At 38.7% G+C, this 17,819-nt stretch overlaps 7 protein-coding genes across 7 annotated transcripts; 4 read left to right on the top strand and 3 right to left on the bottom strand.

The window, feature by feature from the left end:
• Nucleotides 1-81: 81 nt before the first annotated feature.
• JH06_0388 (hypothetical protein) lies at nt 82-3,166 on the top strand (the record flags this gene model as incomplete). The annotated part of the gene is made up of 17 exons (XM_014673919.1): nt 82-189; nt 223-263; nt 291-362; nt 393-446; nt 477-562; nt 592-663; nt 694-788; nt 818-937; nt 965-1,054; nt 1,087-1,240; nt 1,273-1,361; nt 1,427-1,528; nt 1,559-1,778; nt 1,811-1,956; nt 1,988-2,073; nt 2,104-2,482; nt 2,513-3,166. 17 exons carry the CDS (start codon nt 82-84, stop codon nt 3,164-3,166), a joined length of 2,568 nt encoding a protein of 855 aa, XP_014529405.1.
• Nucleotides 3,167-3,287: 121 nt separating this feature from the next.
• JH06_0389 (glycoside hydrolase) lies at nt 3,288-8,423 on the top strand (the record flags this gene model as incomplete). Its single annotated transcript, XM_014673920.1, has 29 exons — nt 3,288-3,318; nt 3,350-3,404; nt 3,437-3,481; nt 3,515-3,809; nt 3,840-3,947; nt 3,978-4,124; nt 4,155-4,283; nt 4,314-4,422; nt 4,454-4,570; nt 4,599-4,682; nt 4,713-5,039; nt 5,071-5,209; nt 5,238-5,457; nt 5,487-5,518; nt 5,593-5,759; nt 5,792-5,871; nt 5,906-5,968; nt 6,000-6,050; nt 6,081-6,152; nt 6,184-6,232; nt 6,263-6,434; nt 6,476-6,587; nt 6,619-6,705; nt 6,738-6,889; nt 6,919-7,043; nt 7,074-7,396; nt 7,426-7,803; nt 7,833-8,083; nt 8,114-8,423. The coding sequence occupies 29 exons, from the start codon at nt 3,288-3,290 to the stop codon at nt 8,421-8,423; spliced, it is 4,230 nt and encodes a 1,409-aa protein (XP_014529406.1).
• Nucleotides 8,424-9,413: 990 nt separating this feature from the next.
• On the bottom strand, nt 9,414-11,846 carry JH06_0390 (hypothetical protein; the record flags this gene model as incomplete). Its single annotated transcript, XM_014673921.1, has 2 exons — nt 9,414-11,611; nt 11,642-11,846. The coding sequence occupies 2 exons, from the start codon at nt 11,844-11,846 to the stop codon at nt 9,414-9,416; spliced, it is 2,403 nt and encodes an 800-aa protein (XP_014529407.1).
• Nucleotides 11,847-12,490: 644 nt separating this feature from the next.
• On the bottom strand, nt 12,491-12,971 carry JH06_0391 (RNA polymerase RPC34; the record flags this gene model as incomplete). Its single annotated transcript, XM_014673922.1, has 3 exons — nt 12,491-12,627; nt 12,659-12,764; nt 12,795-12,971. 3 exons carry the CDS (start codon nt 12,969-12,971, stop codon nt 12,491-12,493), a joined length of 420 nt encoding a protein of 139 aa, XP_014529408.1.
• Nucleotides 12,972-13,280: 309 nt separating this feature from the next.
• On the top strand, nt 13,281-13,808 carry JH06_0392 (hypothetical protein; the record flags this gene model as incomplete). Its single annotated transcript, XM_014673923.1, has 3 exons — nt 13,281-13,377; nt 13,410-13,564; nt 13,596-13,808. 3 exons carry the CDS (start codon nt 13,281-13,283, stop codon nt 13,806-13,808), a joined length of 465 nt encoding a protein of 154 aa, XP_014529409.1.
• Nucleotides 13,809-13,833: 25 nt separating this feature from the next.
• Nucleotides 13,834-14,903, bottom strand: JH06_0393 (hypothetical protein; the record flags this gene model as incomplete). Its single annotated transcript, XM_014673924.1, has 6 exons — nt 13,834-14,223; nt 14,254-14,375; nt 14,406-14,616; nt 14,647-14,737; nt 14,766-14,850; nt 14,876-14,903. The coding sequence occupies 6 exons, from the start codon at nt 14,901-14,903 to the stop codon at nt 13,834-13,836; spliced, it is 927 nt and encodes a 308-aa protein (XP_014529410.1).
• A 765-nt stretch (nt 14,904-15,668) lies between these two features.
• JH06_0394 (cell division cycle protein) lies at nt 15,669-17,715 on the top strand (the record flags this gene model as incomplete). Its single annotated transcript, XM_014673925.1, has 12 exons — nt 15,669-15,818; nt 15,850-15,949; nt 15,981-16,295; nt 16,324-16,553; nt 16,584-16,712; nt 16,743-16,884; nt 16,916-17,016; nt 17,046-17,153; nt 17,184-17,284; nt 17,316-17,542; nt 17,572-17,664; nt 17,693-17,715. The coding sequence occupies 12 exons, from the start codon at nt 15,669-15,671 to the stop codon at nt 17,713-17,715; spliced, it is 1,719 nt and encodes a 572-aa protein (XP_014529411.1).
• Between the last annotated feature and the right edge of the window lie 104 nt (nt 17,716-17,819).

Genomic DNA, 17,819 nt, shown 5'->3' on the forward strand with positions numbered 1-17,819 from the left:
GGGATGTCAGAGCCTAAGTGAGTACTTGTTCGGAGTAAATCGACTTGTCCAAATGTGTTTGTTTGACCCAAACAGTTTTTCATGGGAGCGAAGGTATGGGTGAACTCCACTAGTGTTCGCATGAAAGAGCTGAACATTATGTTAAAAGGAGTATTTGAACGCTCAAGATTGAGTTCTCTAGGTCGAATTGTATTTCTGCTTTTGGGATGATAATGAACTTAGAGACCATGGAAAGAGTTTTTCAGTGGATTCAAGTGTCCTTCGTTCCAAGATAGGAGGGGATTACTTAGGATAGCAACAAATCTTCTGTATTTTAGTGGAAACTACTTGGTTATAATGGGAATACTCCTTGTCATCCAGATGTGTGTATCTAAGAGATAGTTGATCTGTAGGATACAAGATCCCCTTTTAGCTATATGTCTGGTATCAACTGTGGCAGTGTGGGTGTAGAGAATTAACGGAGTTGTGATTCGTAGGTACTTGTTTCATTTGTATTCACATAAGTTTACGATCAATGGAGAAACTATTGATTCATATATATACATTGTAGGAGGTGGATTAAGTATGATCTGGAAATCAAGTGAACTGTAGTTGGGTTGTTCTTCATTTCTCTATCCAGAAGAGTTGGAACCCTTCTATGGTCTCTTTTCTTTCAATTGCTGTGTTTGTGTGTGTGGTAGTTTTGATAGATAGTGGTTTTCCTTCATGCCAGTCTTCGTAAACGCTCGTTGCGGAGTAAACTGGCTTTCCGAACAGCACATTTACCTTTTGGAATCAACTCCTTTGTTGTATGATTATATGGTTGGTATTACCGTAGGGAAATGATGAAGACTTCATCCCACTAACAGTAACATCCAGTGGGGATTACAAGCCTGCGAAACAAGGTATTAGCAGTCGTAGCAACGGTGCTGTATTTGTGGAAGCTGGGCATGCGCCAGTATTTGAGGATTCAGAAAGTGATTAGATGTTGTTTATTTGTTTCTTACAGAACCGTCCCTTTGTGTATTACCGCGGTTTTTACCACATCCGCAATAGGATCATAGAGTTTTCGTCGGTGTACAGTCTTTTTGTTTTGTGATAGTATAGAGTCATACAACAATGGGGAAGCATAAACATGGACATAAGAAGTCTCGTAAAGAGAAAGACTCTACGTCGACTGCTAGTGAGTCCGAAGAGGTAGATATTTCGGATCAACAAGTTTCAGACCTTTCCAGCATGGAAGATTCGTCGATGTCGAGTGGTAAGTACCATTTCCTTATATTGATGGATTAGATTCCTCGCATCATAAAAAAAGTAGTAAGCATCGTTCAAAGAGAATTGAGACTGATTCGGAGGATAGCGCTCCAAAGAAAAGAGAATGGTATATATTTGATATATTCACTTATTTCTAGGACGGGTTTGTGGATTCTCTGGAGTGTAACGTCTAGGTGATGAATCAGAAGATGATGTTGCAGAAGAAAGTCCTGAGTTTAAAGAATCTCATAAGGCATGGATTGAATCTGTACTGAAGGATCCTATGTCATTTACTGTTGTTGTGGGTGGTCTTGATAATCACTAGTTGACTGAGCCTATTGTTGGAGGAAGCATCATCAAGCCTTACATTACGTATCTTGTAACGATGTATCCTAAGGAAATAACCGTTCGTCGTCGTTACAGTGAATTTGATGCTTTTCGCAGTTTCTTGTTATCTCGTTATCCAGCAATGGCAATTGGTCCTCTTCCTCCTAAACAAGTCGTTAATAATACTTCCGAAGAGACAGTTTCATATCGCATGCAAGGTAGATTGTGAATCCTTCATATACTTTCTTAGCAATTTCTCTCTGGTTGAATGAGTTGGCTAGAAATCCATATATCCGATCTGATCCTTCTTTCATTGCATTTGTAACAGATGAGGGTTACGATTGTGGGAAAGAACCGCAATTGGATTCACTAAGTTTGCACAATCCTGAAGTCAAGGTAAATTTAGCTGATACAATGTGATGAACAGAAGAAGAAGAAACGTGTTGTTAATGAAGGATTTGAGAAGTATCAGGAACTGCTTCGTCATACTGTGTGTCCTGAGAACTATGAAAGGTTATCTTAGAATGATTCATTGATTCGTAGTGAATTGGCTGCCTATGAAAACAAACTTCAAACGATGATTGGAATAGTTGAGAGTTTGAAGGATAATTTCAATAAGCTGACAATGAATCAAAAAATGATCAGTCAGAGTATTGGAGGAATCTCTTCATTATTGACCTCCTATCATCAAGTGATGAACACACATCACTATTCTGTACTGCAGACAGATCCTGAATTAGATCAAACTAATGCTATTTCCATGAATGTATTGAATGTATCTGCTGGAGCCTGGGATGAATGGAAAATAGCTTCAAGTTTCGTCCCATGGTATGGAGGTCAAGGAGTATGTGATCTGTTTGATTCTCTGACAGTTCGTCTAAAAGGTTTGCAAGAGTTATTTGAGCGCCGCGCTTCAATTTATGTGATTCTGTTATGTATTCATGATATGTAGACTGATTATGTTGATATCTGGAACCAGAAAGGAGATGTGGTTCACGAAGTGAAGAGCAATCGTCGCAAAGGAAATCGTGAGCGAGCTTCAAAGGCTTCGATGGACCTTGAAGACTTAGAAGTTGAATTGGTATTGAAGAAGAAATATTTGAAACGGTTTACGAAAATGATGTTGAGTCATGAGTTATCATCATTTGTCAAGCAAGAAATGACGATTCTATTAAGTGCCTTTTCAAGTTATGCTGCTGCCTCAGTTGTAACATGTCAACAACTTCAGAAGGTATGGGAAGATGCTGGAGGAAAGATGTGTTCGAATTTCTCTGCTATGATTGAACAGTCTCAAACGAACTATGATCAAATGAAGGATCGACTTATTAGAGAGCAACTTCAGAAATGGGAGAGAAAGGAGAGTGAAAGTGAAGAGAGTGAAGAGAGTGAAAGTGAGAAGAGTGAGAGTGAAAGTGAGAGTGAGAAGAGTGAAAGTGAGAGTGAAAGTGAAAGTGAAAGTGAAAGTGAAGAAGAAAGCAGTGAAAGTAGTGAGGAGGAGAAGCCAAAGAAGAGCAAGAAGGACAAGAAGGACAAGAAGGACAAGAAGGACAAGAAGAGCAAGAGAAAGGAAGAATCAGATGAATCTAGCAGTGAAGTTGCTCTCTAATTCATCTTGTTTGTTAAGACACTTTCTTTGATTTGATATGAAATACCGCGGGAAATAGATATAAGTACAAGTCGATAGATTTCAATTAGTAGTCCCATCTTCCACATTCATCTAATTCAAAATGTCAATGTCTCTTCAAGAACGCCAAAAGAGTGATCGAATAAGAAAGGAGTGATTGGTTAGACTTGATATCATCGATTCTAGATATCTCTAGTCAGAATGATGAAATGCTTCCAACGTATGATTAAATGATCGTTGATTCATGATTAGCACCGATACTGACTCTGGAGTGATGGGAAGATGGAAATTGTTAATGTAATGGAGTCAATTGATCTCTAATTAACTTAGTCTTGATCAGTTCACAAAGCAACAGATTACTCCCTTATTTAGCAATTCAGACTTGCGACGATGTGGAGTTACTCTTCATCTCCAGATTAATGATAAAAGAGAGCCAATCAAAGGTGTTCCTGCTGTGTATTTCGTGGAACCAACTGAAGAGAACATTCGTCGTATTGCAAAGGATTGCTCATCTCCAATATATGAAATTAATTACATCAATTTCTCTTCCAGTATCTCTCGTGAGATGATGACTCTTTTTGCACAACTATGCGTTGAATATGGCTGTTCGCAGCGAATTAGTCGAGTTGGCGTTAATATAATGAATCATCGATAGGTGTATGATTGTTATGTTGGAGGGATTGCTCTAGAGCCATATCTATATACATTTCAACGTCATCACATCTATTCCCTGATCAGCAGTCCTCAATCTGCTTCTCATGAGGTAGAGCTCAAATTGCCTTGTAAAGGATAGATTGAACAAGTGATAGGCCATGATATTCCAAATGACTTGTTGTCTCTTGTGATATCGATGGCTACAGTTCCAACAATCCGATGTTCACCAAATGGTGCTGCTAGCATGATTGCTTCCTCTCTTTCTGCATTAATTCGTGACCAATTGGTATTTCTTCTAGTTTTGAGTTACTACTAGAAATCAAGTATTAATCTGTTCCAGCAAACTAAAGTGAATAAAGGACCTTGTCTTCGTCATCCTTTGCTCGTGATTCTCGATCGTGATGTGGATCTGATCTCTCCTTTGCAACATTCATCTCACTATCAAGTGAGTATATCTTATTGTGTTGATCGATAGCCTCTGGTAAATGATTTGTTACCCTGTAATGCTAACCGAGTGATTATTCCAAATACAACCTCCTTCTATCTTGACAAAAATCAAGACGATTTCTGGAATGATTATGCTTGTAGGCAAAAATGGAATGCATTTACTTGAAGATTCACTATTCCCTGAAGCAATTGAAGCCAACAAGAGTCGAATGGAGGAGGTGATGAAGAAGGTAGAATCCGTGCGAGGAATCACTAGTGCCTCAGGAGGCCAGAATCCCCAAACGAGTAAGAATGACTCAAAACTGTGATGTAGACCTCTTGAAGAATGCTGTGGAATCTCTGCCTGAACTGCTTGAACAGAAAAAGGAACTGGAGAAACACACGACAATATTGAAGGGTTAGTGATGAGAGAACACTTAACGTCTAGCTGTGATGGAACAGATCAATGAACGAGAAATACCGAACTTCTTCGATATGGAGAATAATGTGAAATCAGATAGTAAATTGGACATTCCAAATCTAATACGATTTCTGAAGGAGAAAGGAAATATTGAAGATAAGATCCGATTGTTGTGCATCTGTGTACTGTGTAAAGATCGAGATGTTTTAAGTCAGATTGAAAATGGATTTAAGGAATATTTGGAATCATTGAATGGAAGTGATCGTACTCAAGCTGAAGATCTGATGAGAGCATATCATTATTTGAAATCATTCCGTATGACGAAAAATGTATCAGATCGTAATTTAACTGCACGTAGGGAAAGAAGACTAGAATTAATAGATAGAAGAGAGTTCAATTCGTCAATCATTCTTCAAAGCTACATCAGATATCATTAATTTGGCTAAAGCTGGAGTGAAGGGTATTTTGGGAGATGATGAACGCAGTGTTATTGTCCAGATTGTGGATGAACTCGTTAATGGCAAGTATGGTTTCGTTGATTCTTTCATATAGAACTTCTTCATTAACTGAAACGTATGGATATTATGATCCTGCAACAGGACGAACACTTCTTCCTAGTGATGGCACGAAATTGACATTTGAGGATGTGATTGTTTTTGTTGTTGGTGGTGGCAATTACAGCGAATATCAGCATTTGCAGATGTATGCGAAGAGTCAGAATCCTCCTCGCGTTGTTCTTTATGGAAGTACAGACATCCTGTCTGCAAAACAAGTAGAATCAAGGGAAAGTTTAATAGATAGTTTTTGCCTGAACTTCAGACATCGAATGCTGAGTAATATGAAGGATGTTGCCTTGTTTGTTCCACTTTTTCTATTCTGGGTGAACCAGTGTCTTCATGTTTTCTAGACTACTGATTTGCAATATCTGGAGAGTAGGACCCAGTCCAGTTCAGTCCCTAAAGGGCATTCGCACAGCTCCTTTTCTCGTCACACAGCAACGTTCGTTTGGTATTTTATCATCGATTCGAGACAATGTAAACGAAAAGATGGAAGAAAAGAAGCAGAAGACTGCTGGTTTGGTGAATCTACATGGAATTGATCCATAGATAAGGGGTTTAAGGAATTAATGGAACGATTTGCCTCATATGATACATATGGGATGAAGGAATACAAGGATACGTTTATCGTAGCTTATTTGTTGTAAAATGCTTATTTTATAGTGGTTAGCAGACAAATCAGGTGCAAATGGATGGAAATCGCACATTCCAGGTGTAGGGAAGATGGTATGAACAAATGAGGAAATGTTATATGTAGGAGGAGGTTCAGGAGATGAAGAAGTACGTTTCGATACTGGAAGCGATGACAGTTATCTTTTTTGATTACGCTGATTTGTAGCCACTGCAACTGGCCAAGCCCCAAACAATCAAAGCTCCTGATCGTATCAAGTTAGCAGAGGACACAAAGTTAGTAAGGATTTTGTTGTTTCTTTTCCATCTAGACCGTTGAGTATGTTAACAAAGTACTAAGAATGTACGATCAACAATTTGGTAAGCTTAGTAGAGTATTCTGATGTATAGTGATGTACAAGTGGGTTCATCTAAGAAAGGAAAACAACAAACCAATTCCTGAAACAATGAGTGAAATGAAAGATATGATGAGTCGAGATCATTCTGGCATCACAATGAAGGATATGATGAAGTTAAACCCACAACAGAGTAAATACAAGAGTACAAAGCAACGAATGAGGATGTAATTGGCTTGTTTGTTCATACTTGTCAATCTTGTCAAAGTTCCAAGCATCAGATTTTTGTTTTCATGAAACAGAGCAAGTCTATTTCTGTGGATGATTCATCTCTTGACCCTTTCTTATCAATAATTGAAAATCGTCATGACTACATTGAGGTTTGTCTTTTCAATCTGATCAAGAGACTAGAATGTCATGTCCACAATGCTAGATGGTCAGTCCATTGTTGAGTTTGCACAAGAGTACAGGAAATTTGGTTTTTCTCGAGAGAAGCGAGTAAATGATACTAACTCAAATAAGATCAATAGGATGGAAAGAATGGAGTCGTATTCAGAGAGTGGGCTCCTGCAGCTGATGCGATGAGTCTAGTTGGAGACTTCAATAACTGGAATCAGGACGAACACAAATGCAAACGTCTTGATAATGGCGTTTTTGAAGTGTTTGTTCCAGATGATGCTGAGTTGGATTACATGGGTTGGTATTATTTAGACATCCTCTTTATCATCTTTCCAAAGTGAAGATTGTAATCTTTAAAAATGGAGCAGAAGGAGAAGAACCTAAGAAACTCTTCCGTGTTCCCTCCCACATTCACTATGCCATGCCTGATCCATTGAGTACAGATCTACTAAACTGTTGATTTGAAGATGAAAAGAGTTATGTTGGTATGTATTGGGACTACGCGATTCACGATCACCACTTTCAAATCGCAACTCGACAAGCACCGAGTATCCTTGATCGAACGGGTCTTCGGATTTATGAATGTCACGTTGGGATGGCAGGAGAGGAACCATCAGTATCATCCTACTCATATTTCGAGTATTCTGTGCTTCCACGTATCATTGCCGATGGATACAATTGTGTCCAATTCATGGCTATCGTTGAGCATGCGTATTATGCATCCTTTGGGTACCACTGCAACATGTTTTATGCCGTCTCCTCTCGATATGGAACACCTACTGACTTCAAGGTAACAATTCAATTTCTATTCAATTCTAGAGACTAGTTGACGCAGTACATGCAGCAGGATTGTATGTAGTCATTGATATTATCCAGAGGTACGTTCTTCCAACCCTTATCAATGATAGTCATGCATCTCCAAACATCGATGACGGACTGAATTGCTTTGATGGATCCAATCATCAGTACTTTGCTGAAGGAGAAGCAGGAGAACACCGATTATGGGGGTCCAAATGTTTTGATTACAAGAAACGGGAAGTTGTCCAGTTTCTATTAGGTCAATTACTATATTTCGTTGAGGAATATCATATCGATGGTTTTCGATTTGACGGAGTCACATCCATGATGTACAATGATCATGCCATCTGTAGAGGATTTAATGGAGATTATCGAGACTACTTTGGATTTCACAGCAATGTAGATTCGAGTAACTGTGTAAATCATAGATCAACATCGATGCTCTTGCCTATCTCACTATGGCAAATACACTACTCCACTCCATCTCTCCTCCTTGTTTTTCAATTGCTGAAGATGTATCAGGATATCCCCTTCTTGCTTGTCCTCTTAAGAAGGGAGGACTTGACTTTGATTATCGAATGAACATGGCAGTAGCTGATAAGTGGATCAAGCTTCTGAAAGAGAGCTGTCTTGATAACTGGAATGTGAGTGATATTCTTCATACCATCACAAACCGAAGGTACATCCAAGAGAGGAAGTTCATCAATAGATACGGAGAGAAATATATCTCTTATAATGAGTGTCACGATCAGTCTTTAGTAGGTGACAAGACTCTAGCCTTCTGGCTAATGGATGCTGCAATGTATACAAGTATGTCTAAACTAGTTGAAAGGAATATTATTGTATCGAATGGTATACGTGTTCTTCATCTCATTCGAGTCCTTACGAAGACGTTGGGAGGCGAAGGATATCTGAACTTCATGGGAAATGAGTTCGGTCATCCTGAATGGATTGACTTTCCTCGAGAAGGGAATCATAATTCATATCATCATTGTCGTCGGCAATGGCACTTGGTGTAGGTCACATAGAGGCAACTTCATGGTAGAGACGATCGTAATCTCCTTTACCAGTATATCAACAACTGGGATACGCAAACGAACTACTTGTGTTCAGAGTATGGTAGGATTCAAAGGTAAGGATCATCAAAAGCACTTCAAGTTAATGGATTTGAGTATATCACACTCCGTGATGAGCGAAATCAAGTGGTGGCATATGAGAAGGGACCATTGTTGTTTGTATATAACTTCAGTTGCAAGGAAAGTTACAAGGATTATCAGGTGCCAGTAAGGAATGAAGGCACATATCGTTGCATACTCTCTGTAATCAATGGAGTTTGTCGTGATTGATAGAGTGACCTGCCTGAGTATTATGGAGAAAATCGTGTTTCCCTCACTTCTCTACATCCAACTCAATCAAACTCACGAGGAGTTTGTATGTTTCAAATACAGATCTACTGTCCGACTCTAACCGTGAACATTTACAAAAGAATATAAGTACGGTCAATGAATTGTTTGAAAAACTAAATGAGAAACAAACAAAAATGAGAGTCAACAAAGAACAACCATCACTGAGTCTGATGACACAACAAACCATTGTTTAGATGTTGAGCTTAGTACGCTTCCAATGACGACGCTTAGCGTTGTATCTATTAAACAGTGAGAATAATGCCACCAACACAACTTGAACATACCTAATAGTGTTTCCAGTGCGAAGACGGAACCACTGAGGCAGAGGACGGTTCTGTCTCATCTTCTTAGCAAGAATTCTCTTGGTACGGAAAGACTTCTGGGAAGGCTACACGAATGGATTAGAAACATTAAGGGACACAAAAAATGCCAATTACCATTATCTAGTTGTTGACTGCGATAACTATGAGAGAATCAATATGATGAACCCCTTGATAGGTACACCGTTATTATTTTAGACTTTATTGAAATTGGGGCTACTATTTCCTTTTCATATTGAAATACTGTATCTCACAAACAGCAATGAAATGATGGGGCAAACGATTAAAACATGCATCCACCTCTAAAATATTGTTTGAACTCTCCAAATAAGAGTCCAACTCGATGTTCGGATAGTTTAGTATACGACAGATTCAGTCTTCGCAGAGAATAGCTCTCATGATTTTTAAAGAAGTCTAAAAGCTCGTAACATCCAACTTTAGTGATGCTGGTATAAGATAAATCTAATTCATATAGGAAAGGAAGTATACCTTTAACTCCATACACTTGGATGAAATGAGTCATAAACTGATCATCAATGTTGTAGTTTCCTGAGAGTTTGAGGTATTGGATCTTTCTACAGTACTGAGTTTCTTCCAGAGCATTCAGCAAACAGGTCAAATCCTGAAAACACAGATTGCAATTTGTCAATATCAATCTGCGTAAATTAAACGAAGCAGGAGAACATAACCAATTATACAAATCCTTTCCGATACACTGTAGAGATAGAGTGATTACACTTAACTTGATGAGTCCACTAGGCTGGTTTGGATGGAAGATATTGAGAAAAGCAGCAATACCTCTAGATGAAATTGTATTGTCCTCAAAGCAGGCCTCTTGGAGGAGTTCAACACAACAGAATCGCTGGATATACTTACAAAGCCACTCCAAATCAACATTGTTCAGTGGATTGTGACTGAATTCAAATCGACGGATTGTGAACGAGTGTTGGTGTAATTGTTTCGTTTCATAGACTAACAGTTCCCAATCCTTTTCATGAAACGATCCAATAAGATTGCTACTCAGATCGAGAACATCAAGATCTTTTATATTAGAGAATGTAAGTGCTCTCAAAAATTGACAGAACACCCTCTGATCAAAGAGAGTATTGTTAAGATAAAGACAACGCAGATTCTCAAGATGACCGTGAAGAACCCATTTTACAAAGGCTCGTTCTGATTTTTTCTTCATTGCGATTCCCTCAACGTTGATCACTCGGAGATTGACACATGGAGATTTCGAAAGATTTGTCCAAAATCGGGCCATTTCGGTTGACAAACCAGGGTTGTTTCCGATATCAACAGACTTCAAGCTTTCAGAAAATGGAGTGAGAAGGAAGGACGCGAAGGCAATCAAGTCAGTACTCTTCATACCACAATTATTCAGCGCAATGTCTTCAATAACAGGACAAACTCCATTCCCAAGATAACCAAAGAATAGTTGAAGTGCTTCACCTCCAAGATTACAATTATTAGAAAGAATGAAGGAATGAAGATTTGGACAGAGATAAGGAGAGATCATAGAATTGATAACACCTACTCCTTCATTAGTGAGACAGTTATCTGATAAATCGAGAAGTTCCAGATTAGCTAACAATCCCTGGGAAGTAACATCAACAAGGAATACAAGACAAGGATCAGTTAAACCAGTATTCGAGAGATGTAGTTGCTGAATACGAGGACAATCTATTTGAGACTCAGACTCGCTACTCCAAATTGAGTCAACAAGAAGCTCAAATCCATGTCGTAAGAGAGGAATAGACGAGAAATCGACTTCAACAAGACGATTGCATTTAGAGAGGAGGACGGAAGTTAGAACAATCTCAATTCCTTCCACACTCTTCACAATGAACTTAAGACGGGCAAGCACCCGAAAGAGAACAGTATTGATATTCTTCGCAAGTTTTCCTGCAAAGAATGGAGTGATTTCGGTTTCTTGGATCACTAGATTTAACACCATAGAATCATCCAGAATCCCTAAACGAATGGCTCGTTGAACACGCTGACTCAAAGCCTCAATAATTTCTAACATTGCCCACTCTCCAATATGATACAATTCGATTGTATCAAGTTCTGTAAAACCATCATTCTGAAGCATGGTTGTAAAGTCTTTTAATTCTCGTTCTTTGGGCTGTCCATAAAGCCGAATTCTCTTTAAGAAAGAACTAAGATGAATAACAGAAAACCATCCAGCTCTAGCACTCAAAGAGACATCATTGTGGGAAATGATGATGAGCTTGTGAAAAAAACGATTCACAGATTTTAGTCGGAGTTGAGTCTGCGTATCCAAATAAGAGATCAGTTCGATCATTGTAGTACTGCGAAAACGAGACACATTCACTGATCCATGGCTACTTCGCTGAGGATACATAGCACTCAGTCGTGCTTTAAAGCGATTTAAACGATAATCATACAACTTGTGTAGTTTTTCGCGCATATCCCCTTGATCTTTTGGATGAATGACTTCATCAATATCGGAAGAATCTAAAAATAACAAAAAGGAAGAAAGGCAACCAGTTTCAGAGTCCTCATTTGAAACACCGATTTTTGATATCATATTGTCGATGTTTCGATAACTATCGAATCCACTCGTTGAAAACACAGTATTAGGATGGATGCGCCGATTGTCAGCCGATGGCCGTCGTGAAGGAGGTTTGATGGATTCCTTTCCACTGCTATATAATTCTTCTATTTGGTCTTTCGAGTGTTTCTGACCCATTTCTATATATCATCAGGAAAACAAAATCACCATACAAAGTATGGGAGACAGAACGTATTACAATAACAGTGAAAGAATAAGCTGATAAAACAGATCAGATACTTGAAGGGTTATACAAAGAGAGTATTTTCAGTGGCCTGCTGGTCTAGTGGTATGATTCTCGCTTAGGGTGCGAGAGGTCACGGGTTCGATTCCCGTGTAGGCCCTTATTTTTCTCTCTAGCTACTTTTACCGCATTTGATTTCAATTAAATATGCAAACAAACACATCTAATCCCCAAGATCATACCATTGATTAATATATGGACAATGCTTTGGATTTACTTCAGCATTGCAGAAACAACGATAAAAGAGTTCACATGATCCACAAGGAGTAGAAGATATGTTGTCGTACGATGTTGTAGGTTCCCGAAGCTTCCAAATCTGATTTCCTTTCATCTATTCATTACTATGATTTCTCAATCATACATCTGAAACCTCTTCAATGAGATTACAGTAACTCATTTTGTCAAGTAATTGTTTCACATCTTTCTCTTCCAAAGGTGAGGTTAAGGAACCAATCACATCTCATTATTGGATATAAATGTTAAATATGTTACTAGCTGCAATTTTTTGATGAATCTCTTTAATATCTAAACCGTATGGCTACTTGTTTATGGCCAGTACAAGACATACCTCTTCTGCTAAAACTTTTCCCACAAACTGAGAGACAGCATCTACAAACCCAACATCAAATTCCTGCTCTGAATACCAAGGTCCCCCAGTAATGTCCTTTGGGAGTTCTATGCACTTAAGCGATGTACCAACAATTACCCATATCGTAAAGAATGTACATAATCTTCATTTTGCTAGCAATCGATTTGAAACTTTTGATCAACTTACGCTGAACCAATTTCTTGATGATCCGATTAATGGCTTGCTACAGTAATAAGATTATACACAGCTATACGGAGTGTAACCCAGTCCGAGCCTTGATCTCGCGAATCCATATTCCTTGATTTCCAGTCCGCTCAATACATTGATAGACAAGCATTTCTGCATCTCCGAGGTCATTGAATTGAGACTTCTTGTCGGCTTGATCAAGAGAGACGAGCTGATATACATACCCACTGGGTCCTTGGAACATCTTTAATCGGTTCTACAAAATAGTAAGAGGTGGAGGGTATTTGAAGGTCCCTACCTCATTCAGGAGGTCTTGAATCACTTGTACCAAATCACAGTATTCTTTGCCAAATATCCTCTTCATTTCAGAATCTTCCAGTCCCTAGAAGTGAATCACCGGCTCCAGCTCTACATCTTCACTCTTCTCCAACTCCGCCACGAACCGATTCTTCAATGACATGTCACTCGAGTCCTTGGCTGTTAATATGCGATTAACCAGAATGCCGTTTTGATCTTTGAAGATTACCATCTCCAATTTCTCGCTCAATATAACATGGAATCGAAAAATATCATGCTTCCGCCTTCATTGCGGTCTGAAGATATTAACGAGATTAAGAATTCCTTCATTGTATTTGCAGGGTCGGAAGATGGTATCCATGTAGCCAAGTACTATTACAAGTAGCAAAACTCTCTGTAGCTGAGTTCCAAAAGACAGTGGATAGTATGGAAGAGAAGGATAAGAGTCTGCTCATCCTACAGCTCCTTGATGACATGTTAGCACTAAACGTCGATGAAATTGATCTTGAAACATTCCAAAGACTTATCACAGCAGAATCTGTTGAACTAGTTCGTAATGGTGATGTCGTAGAACAAGTGTGATGCTGCCTCTCTTTTTAAATTGTTTGATGTTGCTGCAACTGGTAGTGTTCGTGTATCGGATTTGAAGAAGATTGCTCGCGAATTGGGAATTGATATTAAGGAGGAGGAGCTAGAAGAAATGATTAGACGAGCTGATACCGATAATGATGGCGAAGTCAATGAAAAGGAATTCACTGACTTTATGATGAAAGCTGTACAGTGATTATGTTTCTTTTCAAACAGAAATGTTACAGGATCTTCATAAAAGTAGGAGCATAGGATTTCTCCTGGTTTTGATATGGTAAAGGTTGTCCCTGAGAGGTTTGTGTAGGTTGATAGTAAACTTGTTGTTCGGTATAAGGTGCATATGTGGCTTGTGGAATGTTTTGAGGATACGACTGTACATAGGTACCTTGAGGAATGTTCTGTTGAGAATAAGGAGAAGGTTGTTGCACCGGGTACACTGGTTGCACCTGAGGAATCATTGGAGTTACTTGAGGTTGCACCATGGTCACCTGAGGCTGTACTGGCTGCATTGGAGTCACTTGGGGAGTCACTGGTTGCACCGGAGTCACTTGCTGTGCATTAGAATACACAGGCTGAACATAAATAGGAGTAGGATAGTTCTGAGGAATATACTAGAAATCACAACTCCAATCATCAACAACAGTGGTCGGTTGAACGGGCTGAGATGTATAGATATATGTAGGATCAGAAGGATCAACAAAAGCAGTTCTCACCCAATTACCTGAAGCAACTTCCATAGCCGGAGTAGGAACAGCAGTAGCAACTACCAATTAAACGATAGACATACAACAACCAGGAAGATTACGGACATCATTCACTGTGGACATCAACTTCCAAAAGATACGTAAAAATGTCTGAGCACCACCATTTCGGAACTCAAGAACCACAGAAAACTGATAGGATTCACCCCAACCAGTTTGAGGCACCACATTGAAAGAAAGGTTGTTACTACCAAAGATCGGTTGATTAAACTTCTCATTTCGAATTGACATCAGAGGCACATCCTAAGGATGAACGAGGCCCATAAACCGTACAAGTCCCGTAAAGCTCTCTGTTTGCTTATCTGCAATAAAGATTAACCGTACTGTAGAAAGGTACAAAATACCATCTGACTTGACATTGAAACTACGTCACAAGCATAATCAAATGTTACTTTCCAATTTTGGATATTAAACGCATACGATTTCTTCGAAGTAATAGCTTTTCACCAACGAAAAGGATAGGTACACCATCTTTGTCTAATACCCATTATTTGTTACCTACCTTGTCCAATACCTGGATTCACTGACATGATAAGGTTCTATTGAACAAAAGAGAAGCTGACTTCCGAAAGATAATAGATTCGGTTTGGAAGAAACATCCTCATTTTATGGATTATCATAGGAAACGTTTATTACTGAGTAGAATAGTTTTAACAGCCTTATCATGATATCCTAAGATAATCAAACCAATTTGGCAATAACAGAAGTACTATATGTACTTATACTAGAAAACTCTATGGACAGGATATTGAGTTATGCTCAAATCAATAGAAGTAAGAATAATAACAACAATGAACCGAAGTTTCTGTCATAACTGTTCATAAGTAAACAATTCAGTCAATCCTTCACCAAGATTCATTTTATCCATTATCTCAACAAATATAGTGTTATGTTGTTCATTCTTGATATGATCCAGATTCTTATGAGTAACCCACTGTTTCCATTGAAATTAAATTCTATGAACGAGATCATAGTTGAACTCAAAGTCCCGATTAGTATGATTGGCTGTAGAGTAGTACTGTTGTACTTTCTTGTCGCTGCTTTGTATCTCAATATGTCAATTTATGATAGGGGCATTCATATCAGTACAAGTGAATGAAAGTAAGAAGATACCATATCATATTGGCATTTACAAGACATGATAGTAACATAAAAGTGATAGCACGGTCATTCAATGTCACACTTTCCAGTATCAATAGGAGTTAGATTATTGACGGTCTTGCTTTTACTTATCCAATCAGCATCAAGCCTAATTATCCTAGAATTCCCGTGATATATCAGTTGGAAGCCTTTCTATGTACAGATTTCAAAGTCATTTTCGTTGCTCACAGGAAGCTGCTACAAAAGATATGTGGTATGAGGTGAAAGGCTACACAGCTTTATCAGAACGGAGGTTCAATTATCACAGTTTTGGTGTTTTTTGTTCACTTCTTGTTGTAGTTGGTGTAAGTACCATTTTGGGGTTGCTGATAATAGATTTTGAACGTGTTTAGCCCGAGTGATGGTATTCATGGTAATATGTTCAGTGCACTGTACTATAAGTTTGCAAATGTGGAAAATAACACACAGAATAAACGTAAATCTTCTACGGTCTGAATTACTCGTAGTAGCTATTCCGTTCACGATGGAAGTTGAATTAGTGGAGCCAGTAGGAACCTATGGAGTACTTCTCAACGTTACATTGTCTGATACAGGGGGCATCACTTGTGTTGTGGCTCCGTCGAATTTCACTGGGCAGAATATTACTGACTTGGGATTCTATGGAAATACTGCCTACTACCGTGCAAATGTCCCTTCGGTGGATCTTTTCCTTGTTACGTTTCTACCTAACATCGAACAGCGATTATTCTGCCAGGGATATTCTATCAGTAATGGTCCTAAAAGTGAGGCTACGTATGTGTCAGACCCATTTTATGTATCTTGTATGCTCGTTTGTGTGTTGTAATATAGATATGTCCTGGAATATCGAGATTATTAGGCGGAACTTCTATTCAACGACACTTGAGATTTTAAATGGAAATGTAACATTAGTAAAAGATCCTGTCATTTATCCTGATGTCAATATGACGGTTTTGTGTCATCTTGAACCGGTGGTGAAAGAAAAGGGGTATCTCCGAAGAACTGATGAGGTGTTTGATACGACACTAAGTGGATTCTTCCCATTGAACTTTACATATGATGTATGTGTGATCATATATTATGAATGGTAGAACAGGTATCGTTTTCGAGATGTGCGTGTTGATTGTTCCCGTTCAAACTGGGATTCTGTGAAGAAGGAGTTTGTAGTCCCGGAAGACCATCAAAAGTCCATTATTATACCCGGGTTGACGATTCTTGATGTGTTTAGATTGGATACTTATTCTCATTAGTTATTTCATGTTTCTTCATACATGTCACACACTCTTTTGCAGTTCTTCTCAATCGATTATTGGTATCCAATATTCAAAGAGAACACTGTGAAAACGAGGTTTATTCGAGTTCAACAGGAATTCGTAGACTACATTCTCAGTGGTAAGAATAAATCGAAGAAAATGAGCTCAAGATGGTGTTGTATTGCCTACAAATACCGACATATCCTATGATGATCCAAGAAAGTGTCGTCCTATAGAATTGTCGTCAGACAGTGATGAAGCTGAAATAGAAGTAATTGTGTGTAGTTTCTTCAAACGTAGGAAGAAGAAGTACCAATTACATTCTTGGATCTAGAAAATGAAATTCAGGAAGTGATCGATGAATTTGGAGGAGATTGTTTTGTTCGGACAAACTGGAGTTCTGCAAAAGTAAGGATGTACCGTATTATGGAGGAATAGGATGCATTTTGGATTACTGGATCCTTGAAGTGCACGACTCCAGGCCATGTGTTCCTTCTTTTGAAGTCATCAGATCGAATCAGTAGTGATTATCAGCTCATGTGGGTATGGCTTGTTTCAGATCAGTTGTAGAAAGCAGAGTCCATTCTATGAGCCTCTTATTGTCTTGCAACGCTGGTGCAATTACTATCCTTCCATGGAATTCTGTCTTTATATTGGAGGTGGTAAGCTCAGAGCCATCTCCCAAAGAGATACAAGTGTATTTTATCCTTTCCTAGTTGAAAAGAGGGATGAATTAGCATCACTCCTTAAAGCGTTTGTTAATGAAATAGTGCTTCCATATTTCTCTGTTGACCAATGTACACTTGTTAGAATGATATGAACGTAGTTGAGATGGATGTATACATCGACAAGAAACAAAAGGTATGGGTGGTCAATATCAATGCTCTCGATGATGGAATGAATCCTGGTCTCTTTACATGTGAGGAAATCCCAAGTTTGATGAAGAGTGACTCTCTTCCTTTTCGTGTAGTGGAAGAAGAAGGAGGTACCCTTCCCTCAGAACAAATGGTCTATCAACTCCCTGTTGATATGCATCAACTCTCTACTGATAATGACATTCAGAATTATATAAGT

The sequence above is a fragment of the Blastocystis sp. subtype 4 genome, assembly GCF_000743755.1.
Source record: "Blastocystis sp. subtype 4 strain WR1 chromosome Unknown seqid_0023, whole genome shotgun sequence".
NCBI classification, from domain to species: Eukaryota; class Bigyra; order Opalinata; family Blastocystidae; genus Blastocystis; species Blastocystis sp. subtype 4.